Source organism: Neoarius graeffei, chromosome 21, assembly GCF_027579695.1.
Source record: "Neoarius graeffei isolate fNeoGra1 chromosome 21, fNeoGra1.pri, whole genome shotgun sequence".
Taxonomy (NCBI): domain Eukaryota; kingdom Metazoa; phylum Chordata; class Actinopteri; order Siluriformes; family Ariidae; genus Neoarius; species Neoarius graeffei.
Genome location: NC_083589.1, coordinates 22779182 through 22793052, shown reverse-complemented (window position 1 = coordinate 22793052; position 13871 = coordinate 22779182). Strand labels below are relative to the sequence as shown.

Genomic DNA, 13871 nt, shown 5'->3' with positions numbered 1-13871 from the left:
GTTCCATCATTCTGTCGCTAAACGAACAGCTGATCACACTGAGGTGCTCGCTGACCGCCGATATTTATTAGTTTGGTCCTGCGTTTCCTTTCCTTCGCAACATGCCATCTTTTTTCTCCCTTTCCGTTACTGTAGTCGGTCTTTCACATTTCATTTGCACACTCACGTCCTCCATTTTTCTCTCCTGTTTCAAATTTGTATCCCACAATGCCTTACGCGAACGTGGAAAGCCCACCATGTGATGCATAATGTAGTATCTTGAATTGGGTCATGGTGAAGCAGGAAAAAATAGCGGAGAATTTAGGGCCACGTGGAGATAAATTCATTAATTGTTCTAGTAGAAAAAAAAAACAAATAAAATTGGAAGTCTATGATTTGAATTCAGTAGCTTTCAGTCCACTAAACAAAAATAATTGGGTGTCAGGAAAATTCTTTTTATGACCTAAACTTGAAAAATCTGAAAGTCAGTCTACCTTTAATAATAAAACTCTTTGAATCTATTAGTAATCTCACACCTAATGATCTCTTTTCTTCTTTCCCCTTAGAACTACTTTGATGGGAAGCTTTCTCCACAGGGGAAGATGCCGTGGATCGAGTACAACCAGGAGCAGGTGAGCGGCTCGGAGTTCATCATCGACTTCCTGGAGGAGAAGCTGGGAGTGAACCTGAACAGTAACCTGAGTCCCGAGGAGCGAGCCATGTCACGCGCCATCACGAAAATGGTGGAGGAGCATTTCTACTGGTGAGCAAGCCTTGTTTTAGGGCTCTCAGTATGTCGACCCTGAGAGGCAGCATGAAAGGGAATATGACACACTATCGAACAAACAACAGCTTTCAGTTTGAGCACAGAATAAATGTGTTTATGACGATTTGCAGTGGTAGGTAGAGAGCTCTCTACAGGGTTTCTACAGGGGAATAAAATAAGACAGAATTCTGAAAGAAAAAAGTGAGCAAAAAGTCCATGCACTAATTTCTAACAATGGCAAAGCATTGAATAAATGAAGAATATCAGGGTGTGGTAGAGTATATTCTGTTTCAAACCCCAAATCTATGATCTTAGAGTGATAGTGAGCAGCTTAATGAGGTGACAAAATGTCAGGAGTGTGTCTGTGCAGTTATTACCTCTGCCAACGAGGTTATACTTTCATTGTGGTTTGTTTGTCTGACTTTAAGCAGGATTACGCAAAACCTACTGACTCAATTTCTATGAAACTTGGTGGAAGGGTGTAACATGGGCCAAGGAAGAACCCATTATATTTTAGAGCGGATCCGAATCACGGGGCAGATCCATGAATTTAGTTTTTCTTTCACAAAAGTTACAAGAAAAGGTATTTGGCCTTGGCCAATGTTGTCTGTGCTCAAAAATGCCACACATCTTAAAATCCACGAGACGGCAGTAAAGTTCAGTAGTGACAAAACATAGCCAATGTAGAAATATGATGACTCTGTATCACAATCCACATTCACTGCCAGTGAATCACTGGTACCAGTAATCCTCTGCGATACACATGTAGGTACATAATTCTAATAATTTTGGAAATCTCATCTCATCTCATCTCATCTCACCAGACAATTTTTTAATAGGAACTTGTTCTTGATTCTAAGATTCCTGCAGGAGTGGAACCAGTGCGTTCTTCTGCTGTTGCATGCTGAGATGCTTTTCTGCTCACCACAGTTGTAAAGAGTGATTATATGAGTTACTATATCCTTCCTTCCTGGCAGCTCGAACCAATCTGGCCATTTTCCTCTGACCTCTCTTATCAACAAGGCGTTTGTTTCCACCCACAGAACTGTTGCCCACTCACTCAATATTTTTTGTTTTTCGCACCATTCTGTCTGTGTAAACTCTAGAGACGTATATGAAAACCCCAGGAGATCAGCTGTTTCTTGTTGAAATACTCAAACCAGTCCATCTGGCTCAAACCAACACCCATGCCACAGTGAAAGAAAGTCACACTTTGAGCTCACAATTTTTCCCATTCTGATGTTTGAACATTGTGAACATTAACTGAAGCGCTTGATTTGTATCTGCATGATTTGATGCACTGTGCTGCTGTCAAGGGACTGGCTGATTAGGTAACCGCATCAAACAGCAGTTGGATGGGTGTTCCTAATAAAGTGCATACAGTTGCAGATTTGCATATCATTGAAGAGTCGACTGTTGTCCTTGGTGGAGGTCTGCGCTCTCTGAGTGCCCTTCTAGTTTTAAAAAGTGACATTAATATTAACATCATATTTCTGCACCAAGCAAAAGCAAAGCATGAAATAGAAATCAGAAACTACATGCGCCACTGCTTGCTTTATGTACACTTTGGGGTTGTGCTTTTTTTTTTTCCCCTGCAATGAAATATTGGATCAGTTGTGCTGTTTGTGTCACTTTAGGTGTAAAGTCAAAACAGGAACTCCGTTAAGGATATTAATAAAGTTCTATAGTTGAGCAGAAGGTTGAAGGCATTTTGTTGTCCCCTCTAATAGAGATGCATGGAGCAGGTAAAGCAAATTATAAGACCATGGTGTAAATTAAAAACACAAAGTATACACAGTGCAAACAGTATTGAGGTGTAATCATAGGGAAGTGTTTAAATATGTTTACAGTAAAATGACAACATGAAACACTATGATTTTAGAAATGTCAGGAGTGTAAATGCTTTCATGAGGGATTCAGTCTATTATATATCCGAGGGGTGTATATACTGGTTTATCTCTGTCTGTCCGTTCGTCTGTCTGTATCTCCGTATTTCCGTCCATTCGAAGCACCCTTTGTCTCAGCAACCACAAATCATAGCCACTTGGTACTTGGTACCAAACTTCAGCCTGAGGTCCTATACTGTGTATACTAGGGTGCATCAGTTGCCCTCACTTTCATAAAATCTGATGCATTTTTGTTCGGGTGTTCCTTTTCACCAATAAAGACATCCTGTAAAATTTTTTGACCATATTCAAAAGTCTAATGGTGGCACCATGAGGTTCATTTTTTGCCAAAAAACGCTTATTTTATGTTTTCGCGTAAGGTTTGAATCACAGTGTTGGACTCCATTTATTGATTTCTTGTGACCCAGAGATCATGTTAAGAACCTTCGCAAGGGATTGAGAAGCATTAATGTGATTCATAATACATTTGTATTGTTTAAAAGTAGTTGAACAATGATTCAATGAACAGCTAAAACTCAAACTGTGCTTGATAATATATTTAGAATATGTACTAAAAATGTGTATCTAAGATATTTGGTATACTCTAATAAGGTGCCATAACGTTTCATGAAAAGTGATTGAAATTTTGTCATAAAAGTCATAAAATAGCAGCTTTTTCCATAACTTTGAGCTCCTGGTGCCACCATTAAACTTTTGAATTTTGTCAAAATATTTCACCCAGTGTGTTTTCTTACCAAAAGGAACATAAAAACAAAAATGCATCATGATCGGAGGAACTTTTCATTTTTAGGGGGCAACTGATGCACCCTAGTGTATACCGTTTTCAAATCTGTCACACATCAACTTCCTGTTTACTGACTGAATGTATTTACGAAACATATAGCATGGATCTACACAATTTTCCTAACACTTTTCTCAGCAACTACAAATCACAACTGCTTGATATTTGGTACTGAGCTTCAGCTTGGGGTTCTGTACAGTGTATACCATTTTCAGGTCTGTCACACATCAACTTCCTGTTTACCGACCGAATATATTTACGAAACATATAGGGTAGATTTTGATGCTATTTCAAGAAGCGAAATGCTATTTCAAAATGACAGTTTACCAGGATGCTGTTTGAAATCCCTGGGGAGAGACACGGCTCTTTACTTACTTGTTTCAGGGTTCATTATTTGTTGAGGTCAACATTCATAATAATTGTCCTATTCCTCCAACTGCTTGCATTCTGATATAAGCGAGAGCAGGGAGATACGTAAGTGAGCAGTAGCTCACAGTTTATCTATTATTAATTCAGGTTAGCACTTAGGATGCAAACATCAGATTTCTGTACAGTATACAATTTCAATTCATAAGTGAATTGGGTGTTTATTTTCTCATAAGCACCAAAATAAAGACAGAATAAGGTCTTGACTACAACACCGGTTAAGAAACCATAACGATATTTCACCAAAAGAACACGGGAATGTGTTTATTACTTGTTAATATTGCCTCAGCTCTGGAAACACTGGGGAGGGTGCTAGTTTAAAACAGTCAGCCTAAAGATGTCTATGTTGGATTTTTTCATACGGTGAATGTAAAGGTTGCTGGATAGTGCTGTGCTCTAGTGAAAGTGACATAAGCCTTATCTCTTCAGTTTGTGATCAGATCCCAGCTGTCATGATGTCTGTGATGCGCCTGTGTTGCAATTAGATAAAATCTTTAGAAGCGGCTTTTCCTCCTTTTTACTTTTGGGAGAAACCAGACATTATACAACATGGTTCAAGACTGTCTGTTGTTTTTCAGTGAAAATGTTGAAATGTCTCCGTGTGTAGGGTTTATCATATGTACACTACCGTTCAAAAGTTTGGGGTCACCCAGACAATTTTGTGTTTTCCATGAAAAGTCACACTTTTATTTACCACCATAAGTTGTAAAATGAATAGAAAATATAGTCAGGACATTTTTCTGGCCATTTTGAGCATTTAATCAACCCCACAAATGTGATGCTCCAGAAACTCAATCTGCTCAAAGGAAGGTCAGTTTTATAGCTTCTCTAAAGAGCTCAACTGTTTTCAGCTGTGCTAACATGATTGTACAAGGGTTTTCTAATCATCCATTAGCCTTCTGAGGCAATGAGCAAACACATTGTACCATTAGAACACTGGAGTGAGAGTTGCTGGAAATGGGCCTCTATACACCTATGGAGATATTGCACCAAAAACCACACATTTGCAGCTAGGATAGTCATTTACCACATTAGCAATGTATAGAGTGTATTTCTGATTAGTTTAAAGTGATCTTCATTGAAAAGAGCAGTGCTTTTCTTTCAAAAATAAGGAAATTTCAAATTGACCCCAAACTTTTGAACGGCAGTGTACAAGTGTGCATGTGAAGGTTTACATAATGTCTGTCTTTTCTGCAGTTCTCAAGTACATCCTTTCCACAAACATGAACTTCTGGGCTGGTGCTAGTACCGATTCAACTTGCGAACCTTCTAAGAACCAGTTTGCTTTTTCATGGGATAGACAGCCACCATAGAGCCACATCATTACGCCTCTGTGTACGTCTTTTTCCAACAACGCTAGAGTTGTAGGACTTGAGTTCGATCTCAAGACCACTTTTTGAAGGTCTCAGTCTCATCTTGGAATAGACTGCATTTTTACTCGGTCTTGTCTCAGCCTCGAACATAGAGGACCTGGGATTTTGTTTCAAGACTGGTCAAGAGCACAACTGTGGCGATTTCACTACATTGCCTGTGCATTGTCTGATTTATTTGTTAACATTGTTTCTGTGATTGGATGTAAAACTTCCTGCTTCAAATGCAACCAATAACGTGACTCATTGCTAATCCAAAATTTTCGTTCCTGTTAACGGCTGTTGCCCCTGCCCCGTCTGCTTCACACACACTGGTCTGGTCTGGTCCTGGTTTTGGTCTTGACTTGATCTCAACCCCTCAAAGTCTTGGGCTTATCTAGTTCTCGATACACTCTGGTCTTGGTCTTGACTTGGTCTCACCCTGTCTTGGTCCTGGTCTTGACTTGATCTCAACCCCTCAAAGTCTTGGTCTTGTCTCGTTCTCGATACACTCTGGTCTTGGTCTTGACTTGGTCTCGCTCTGCCTTGGTCCTAGTCTTGACTTCATCTTAACCCCTCAAAGTCTTGGTTTTGTCTTGTTCTCAATACACTCTGGTCTTGGTCTTGACTCAGTCTTGCCCTGCCTTGGTCTTGGTCTTGACATGGTTTCAAACCCTCAAAGTCTTGGTCTTGTCTCATTCTCGATACACTCTGGTCTTGGTCTTGACTTGATCTCAACCTCTCTAAGACTTGGTCTTGCCTTGGTCTCGATACACTCTCTTCTTTTTTTTAATACTTCTTTTTATTGGGGTTCTAACAGTCAATACACATACTTCAGTCCAAGATATGCATAGAACCACTTGATTTTTTATTGTAAAAACACCCCCCCCCCAACTGAACATATTTAACAAAAGAAAAAAAAAACACATCAGGGCTCTCCCTATACATACATAATACTAAAGAAGAGTAAGACAGAGACAAAAAAAAAATCAAATCAAGACAAGACACACACACACACACACACACACACACACACACCACCAGGCTGACATAATTACATCAAAATTACTAAGACATGCTGTAATCAGGTCCCATGTTACTAACTGGGTAAGACAAAGTTCAGTCCAGCAGGGTCCACTGTGTCCAAAACTGGTTGCCATGTCTTGATAAAACCCTCGACATTGTCATGAAGGATGTAAGTCAGTTTTTCCAGTGGAAGTACTCTCAGTACTTCCTTATACCAATCGTCCAGTGCAGGGGTGTCCTTAGAGATCCAGAAATTGAGAATAGTCTTCCTTGCTATGTACAAGAGTATTCCAAACAATTTAGCATTGTGAGTGTTCCTTGCGCTGTCTGCTTTAGCTGCTAAAATGCACTGAAGGGGTGACAGATCCAAATCATATCCCACCAAGGTGACCACTTCATTCTTCACCTCCCTCCAGAACTTTTGTATCTTTACACATTTCCAAAACATATGTACGTGTGCCCACTTCTATATCACATTTAGGGCATTTAGGAGAGCCCAGACCAAGACCGCCCCTCAATCGTGGTGTACAATGAAGTCTATGTAAAATTTTAAATTGCCTCTCTCTATCAGCATTACAGCTCAGAATAGTAAGTGTATTTTCTATGATTGTTGCTCAGACATTCTCATCTATCTGACAATCTATATCGCTCTGCCATTGCTTTCGGATATGGTCAGTAGAATAATTAGAGTTTAGGCCGAAAGTTTCATAAACATGAGAGATAAATCTTCTCGGTATGAGTTGTTTAAGAATGTCTTCCAAAAAAGACTAATTTGGAACATGTATGTTTTTTGCTATGTCATATTTGCAGGTAGCGATAGAAATGAGACTGCTGTAGAGAGTATTTGTTTTTCAAACCCTCAAAAGACTCCATTGTTCCTCCTTCATAGAGTTTAGCAAGCTGGTCCAGGCCCCTCTCCCACCAAAGTTTAAGCACTGAACCCTAATATGAAGGGGGAAGATCTGGATTTCCTCATATGGGGGCCAGAAGTGAGAAATGGTTTTTAAGTTTAAAGCAGACCTTAATCTTGTTCCATGTATTCAATGTGTTCTGAACAATGAAGTTATTTTGGACCTCCAATTTTACCTTCTTATAATTAACGAAAAGGCAATCTTTTAATGCCACAATTTCTAGACTCCATGTCTATCCATGTATTTTTAATGTCTGGATTCACCCATTCATACATGTATCGAATTTGTGCTGCCCAATAGTATAACCGCATATTTGGGACGCCCAGTCCACCTTGTTCTTTGTTTCTCTGTAGTTTGCCTATTTTCATTCTGACCTTTTTACCATGCCAAATGAATTGTGTAAACATTTTATCTAAATCTGTGAAAAAAACTGTTGGGAATTGAGTTTGGCAACATCTATAGAGGGTACAACAACCTGGGCAATATATTCATTTTGAGCACACTTATCCTGCCCAGCCAGGAGACAGGTAGGGTTCCCCATCTGTGCAGGTCTTCCTTAATGTGTGTTATGATTGGTTTAAGATTAAGCTTGACCAGTTTTTTAAGAGAAGGACCGATTCTTAGTCCAAGGTATGTTATCTCCTTAGGTGACCACTGAAAGGGAAAGCCACTGGGCGGGGCGGAGCCCACCAAAGCGCCAATAGGCATGGCCTCTGTTTTTAATAAATTGACCTTAAAGCCTGATATGTATCCAAATTGTCATAGACATTCGAGCAGACATGGAATGGTGGTGTCCATATCAACTAGGAACAGCAGGACGTCGTCTGCATACAGAGAAATTTTATGTATCGTGCCTTTAACATTGAAGCGTCTAATCACTGGGGTAGATCTGATGAGCTCTGCTAGGGGTTCAATGGCCAAATCGAACAGGAGGGGGCTCAGTGGGCACCCCTGGTGGGTACCACGCTCCAGTGGGAATGGGTCTGAGCAATAGGAGTTGGTAACCACCGCCGCTTTAGGGGAACAATACAGCAACTTCACCCAATCAATGAATTCTGTACCTACTTTAAATTTTTCCATAGTATAGAAAAGGAAAGGCCATTCAGCCCTATCAAATGCTTTTAATGAGTCCAAAGATACCACCAGGCCCCGTATCCCATTGTCACTGGCCAGCTGTATTATGTTCAGAAGCCTCCTGATGTTATTAGCAGAACTCCTTCCTTTAATAAAGCCTGTTTGATCAGGTTTTACTAATGTTGATATTAGTGGTTCAAGCCTTAAAGTTAAAACCTTAGCTAAAATCTTTGCGTCTACATTAATGAGCGAAACAGGCCTATAGGATGCTGGGTCTTCAGGGTCCTTGTTTTTTTTCAGGATCAGACTAATATTGGCTAATGACGTTGTTTCAGACAGATGGTGGGCAGTATTGAAGCTATAATTATAGGTTCTAGCCAGATCGTGAATGAGCTTGTTCTTAAAAGCCTTGAACCATTCCATCGGCATCCCATCTGAGCCCGGGGATTTTCCACTGCGCATTAGGGCTATTGCCTCTAAAATTTCTTTCTCCTGAATAGGTTTGCCCAGAGATTTCTGTTGCTCTTCAGTCAATGTGGGTAATTTAATCTTTGAGAAAAAAATTATCGAGTTGTTCTTTGTTTCTGTTATTATCAGATTTATATAAAGACTTATAAAATGATACAAAAACTGAACTAATGCTTTTCCTGTCAAAATGTCTTTTCCCTCCCGAATCTCTGATCCCTGCTATTGTGTTGCAATTTTGTTTCTGACTGAGTAGACATGCCAAATATTTACTAGGTTTGTTCCCATATTCGTACAATCGTTGCCTCTGATAAAATAATGAACTGGAAGCTTTCTCGTTCAAAATTGAATTTAGCGCTGCTTTAGTCGTTTGCATTTTAATAAGGTTTGTTCTAGTCTGATTCGATTTATGAGCCATTTCTGCCTTTTTCAAATCTACTTCCAATTCGTTTTGCTTCAACATTAGTGATTTTTTTCGGTGTGTCAGATATGGGATGGCGAATCCTCTAATATAAGCCTTTGCAGAGTCCCAAAGAAATTCAGGATTTGTTTCGTTGTTGTCATTCATGTCGAAAAATAGTTTTATCTCTGCCTCCATCCCCGTTTTAAATTCCTTGTCATTAAGTAGATATGATGGAAACCGCCACCTTTGCCTGCCCACCGTAGTGTCACTCATGACCAATTCCAGATAGACTGGGGCATGGTCACTGATATGGATAGATCCTATACTGCATGCAGTTACTTGTCCTATAATCTGTGATGGTATAAAAAAATAGTCAATTCGCAAGTACAATTTGTGTGGGTTGGAATAGAACGTGAAATCCCTAACCGACGAGTTCAAAATTCTCCATATATCTTTCAGATCAATATTATTTAACATTTTGACTAGCGGAGAACTTGCGCCTGCTTGTCTGAATACATCTGCTGTAGACCTATCTAATTTATTGTTTAAACAACAATTAAAGTCACCACCCAACACTGTGAGGGGGCATTTGTATTCCTCCAATACTGTTGCAACTTTAGTCCAAAATGAGGGGGGCGGTGGACTAGGAGCATACAAGCTCATTATAGTGATATGAGTACCAGAAATTGTACCATGGACAAGAATGTACCGTATCTGCCCTCAGGATCCACCGTACATGTATTAAGCACAAATGTGATGGCCCTGTGGATTAAAATGGCCACTCCTCTGCTATTAGAGGAATATGATGAGTAATAGGCCTGGCCTACCCAGTCTCGTTTAAGTTTCACATGCTCTTTATCTACTAAGTGGGTTTCTTGTAAAAAAGCTATTTGTACTTTATCTTTTTTGAGAAAGCTTAATATTTTCTTCCGCTTTATTGGATGATGGATCCCTTTTACATTAAATGTACAGAATTTAATACTATTTATACTTGACATTTATCCCTTTTTCCTGTTGTCACAGAGAGATATTGTCTTTCTACTGGCGTTCTGGACCTCAGCCTACCTAGCTTGTATGGAAATTCCCTTCTGGTGGTATAAAACAAAAACCAACATTTAACAACAAAAGACAACTTAAATATATCCGTACCTGCTGTAACGTTAACCTATCTATAGGGCACATGTGAACCTCTAATCTTGAATAGCTTTCCCTCCTACTTAACCTAGAAACAAACACTAGTAGGATGAGACAGAGCTCCCCAGACTCTGAATTATGTAAAAACTTCTTTCAGGGATAGTAATTATTCAAAAATCATTACAAACCTTAATGTCAACGGTAATAAAATAAAATTGTTATAGTCCCAGGGTATAATAACCAAAAAAGCAGTGGATCGTAGTACGTGTAGAAAGTGTTTTCAATATCTCTCCCATTTTGGCTGCTTCCTCATAGCACCAACAACCCTAGCTTAGTAAAAAAAAAAAAAACCATTCCACTGTATACCAACATCAGAAATGTTATCAACTTAAACTTTCTATAATCACAGTGCCAGTCCATGGCTGCACTAATAATGTCCATTGACCTCCTTTATGTGGTGTTTTAGCTGCCTGGCCATCATAAACAAGAACTGTTGGTTTAATTCCAAATGACCTTGCGACTGTCCCTCATGACTTTTCCTTCTGCAACTCCTCGATGTATCTCTGTGCTTCAGCTGCAGTTTTGAAAAACTGGACCTTGTTATCAAGTGCGAAACGCAGCACAGCGGGGTAAAGCATCCTGTAGGGCAGCGGTTCCCAAACTTATTTTTCCGCGCACCGCCTTTTTCATCTTGACTTTGTTTGCGTACCTCCAATGCCCGACACGTAAAAAAGTGCAACGCATTCTATTTATATAAGGCACCAAGTGTAATGAAATTAGAATACCAAAGTAAAAACGCGTAACAGGTCTATGAGCTCTCTCCTTCAGAAGTATGGAAAACAATAAAACATGAAGAACAAGGACAAACAGGCTCACAGTTTGACAAAAATAGGGGATTTTCAAATTCAGCGCAGGCGCAGCGCTCTGGGACAGTCTGAGAGAGTGAGAGAGAGAGAGAGTTATGTTATTATGCGGCAATTTTCAATTAGTTTTGGGGAGGTTGTGTTTGGAGGTTAAATGGACTACTTACCCATATTAATGCGACAGGTGGGCCTGCACATCTTTTAAAAGCTCTCCAATGTCCAGTCAAGTCCAACCTTTTTGCTTCTTTCTCTTCAATCATACATTCAACCATGTCTTTGGCAATCAGTAAGCACACGTCTTCAACGAGTGTGTGAGGGAGCCCCTTTTTTGCGATTCTGTAACTGGCCAAATAAGATGCCTGTAATGTGTTTTTAGTCGATCCACTTGAATGAAAGTGTAGTTGTTTCTGGCTGTTTTTTAACTCATCCAATTTTGTTTGAAAAAATGTAAGGGGTTTTGTACTAAAATTGGGGTGTTTGGTGTTAAGGTGGCAACGTAGGTGAGAAGGCTTCAGTGTGCTGTTAGACAGGACCTCACTGCACACCACGCACTGAGGCTTTGGACAGTCTGCATCGCCAATCCACGTGAAGCCCAGCCCCAGATATGACTCATCGTACTTGCGTTTTCTTCTCCACATCTGCCCTGTCTCATTCATTCTTTTGCCACTCTGTGCTCCACCTCCGCCTTCCTCCACTTCATTCTCCTGCATTCCATCATTACTACCTGTCTCCTGCTCGATTGCCTCTCTCTCCGTTTCTGTCGCCTCTTCTTCTCTTTCATTGGTTTTATTGCTTAATAACTTCCCTGTTTTTAGCCAGTTTTCCATCTTAGCATTATCTTCCACAAAAGACAAAATTATGCTAGGTGCCGGCGCCAAATATTTGACAGGAAATTACATAGATATACGTTGGGCAGCTTGAATTTATTTTTCAATTAAAACTTACATCCACAATTGAAAAGTGACAAATGTTTTCTTGTCTAACATAATAAAAAACCCAATTTAAAATTATGTATGACTTGTTTATTTATTAGTTAGCAAGTTAACTTTTTTAAAACCATAGATCCGCCATTGCTGTTTTAATCTCTTGTACCCCCTAGCGGCAGCTCGAGTACCACCAGTGGCGTGCGTACCACAGTTTGTGAATCCCTGCTGTAGGGGATCCCCAGTGCTTGGAGTGATTTCTTTACCTCCAAAAACTCACGCCGCCTTTTTTCCACCGTGGGTGAAAAATCCTCAAAAAAGTGGATGCGGTTCCCGGAAACCCGAATTTCACCCATACTTTGTGCCTTTTGCATGACCAGCTGTTTATACGCGAAGTTATGGAGACAGATGTATACGACCCTCGGTCTCACTGACTCCGTCCGCAACTGTGTTGGAGTGCGATGGTACCTGTCTATCTTGATCCGGTCGTTTTTCACCATGAGGTTCAGGGTTTTTGGCAGCCATGTCTCGAAAAAGTCTTTAGCGTTGTCACCCTCTGTGCATTCTGGCAGGTTGACGAGTTTAATGTTGTTATGTCTGTACCTGTTCTCCTGGTCCTCTAGTCTGTTGATGGCCTCACTTAGCCGCGCCTCGGTGTGTTCAAGTTTAGCTAGCAGCTGCGACACTGTGTCTTCTGTGTCGGAGATTCTCTCTTCTGCATCCTCCACTCTTCTTTCGACAACTTTTACCTTTTCGCACACTGAGCTCAATGATTTAACTATCTGGTCGAGTTTCATATCCAAACTGGAGCTGAGTTTAGCAAATACTGCTTCACTTGTCACCAGGCCATCTATCTCCTCGCCTTCCGCCATTTTGTCAGGTCCGCTGGTCACTGGCCCCGGCTGAGTTTTTCGAGACTTGGGTCGCAAAATTCGTCTGTTCTCAGGTGTTTTTGGCCAGAGTCCACGTAGTGACATTACTCCTCTGATCGTGCTGTTTTAACCATGTTAAACTATCTCTGAAATGTTCAAAATCGTATTTAGTCTGGGAGCTCGACTCTGACGCTCCTACTCTCTCCGCATCACCTGACCCACCCGGTCATGACTTGATCTTGGTTTATGTGGTCTTGACTACAACAGTAGCATCAAGCACAGCAACAATGGTGGACTGCTGGATTAGTCAGACTAGATGCTACACTATCTCTCTCTCTCTCTCTTTTTTTTAAATGGTGGTCACAAAGTTTTAGTTGGTCTTGTTGGTCATGATAAGCAGTTCTTGTTCCTAGACCAGCAAAGTGTTAGTGCTGCTCTCAGACCAGTTTTCCTGGATGAAAGCCAGTTCTTTGGCTGTCGAAATGTGAAGAACTGGTTAGACATTAAGCACCAGCTCCAAACTGGCCCTGGAACTGCCATGGTGGAAAAAGGGATAAACGAGACAGGCTAGCTGGGCTTCTCATTTATCACCATAGCTTTCTCCTGCTCTGGCCATTTACACCTTGAAATTAATTTACTTTAATGAACAGTGCCAGTCTACGCTTATTATATGCCTTGCTTTTTTTTTTTTCTTGTAATGGCCAGCAGGAAGTCGGAGTAGGAAATCTGGCCTGTGTAATTGAATGAGCGATGCCAGTGCAGTCTTACTGTCATTTTGTCCTTTTGAAGGAAGTCTGTATCTCCTGTTCCATCTGCTTCACTGCACTTTATGTGGTCGAGGAGAAGGAACAGGCTCCGAAATGAAACCCATAGCAGTGGCTTATATTATCCCAGGGAATATGATGCGAGGTGTATTCAGTTTTTCTATTAAATATCTGGAGCATAAGGATGACTTTCAGTGTTATTAGAAGTCTTTACTTTTATTGCTGATG

At 40.5% G+C, this 13871-nt stretch overlaps 1 protein-coding gene across 1 annotated transcript in view; it reads left to right on the top strand.

Annotated features, from left to right (window-relative positions):
• The window catches only part of faxca (failed axon connections homolog, metaxin like GST domain containing a), a 52229-nt gene that overhangs the window by 6639 nt on the left and 31719 nt on the right, over positions 1-13871 (top strand). The window contains exon 3 of the mRNA XM_060903588.1: positions 546-742. Within this exon, the coding sequence (XP_060759571.1) occupies positions 546-742 (197 nt within the window). The remainder of the gene's footprint in view (positions 1-545; positions 743-13871) is intronic.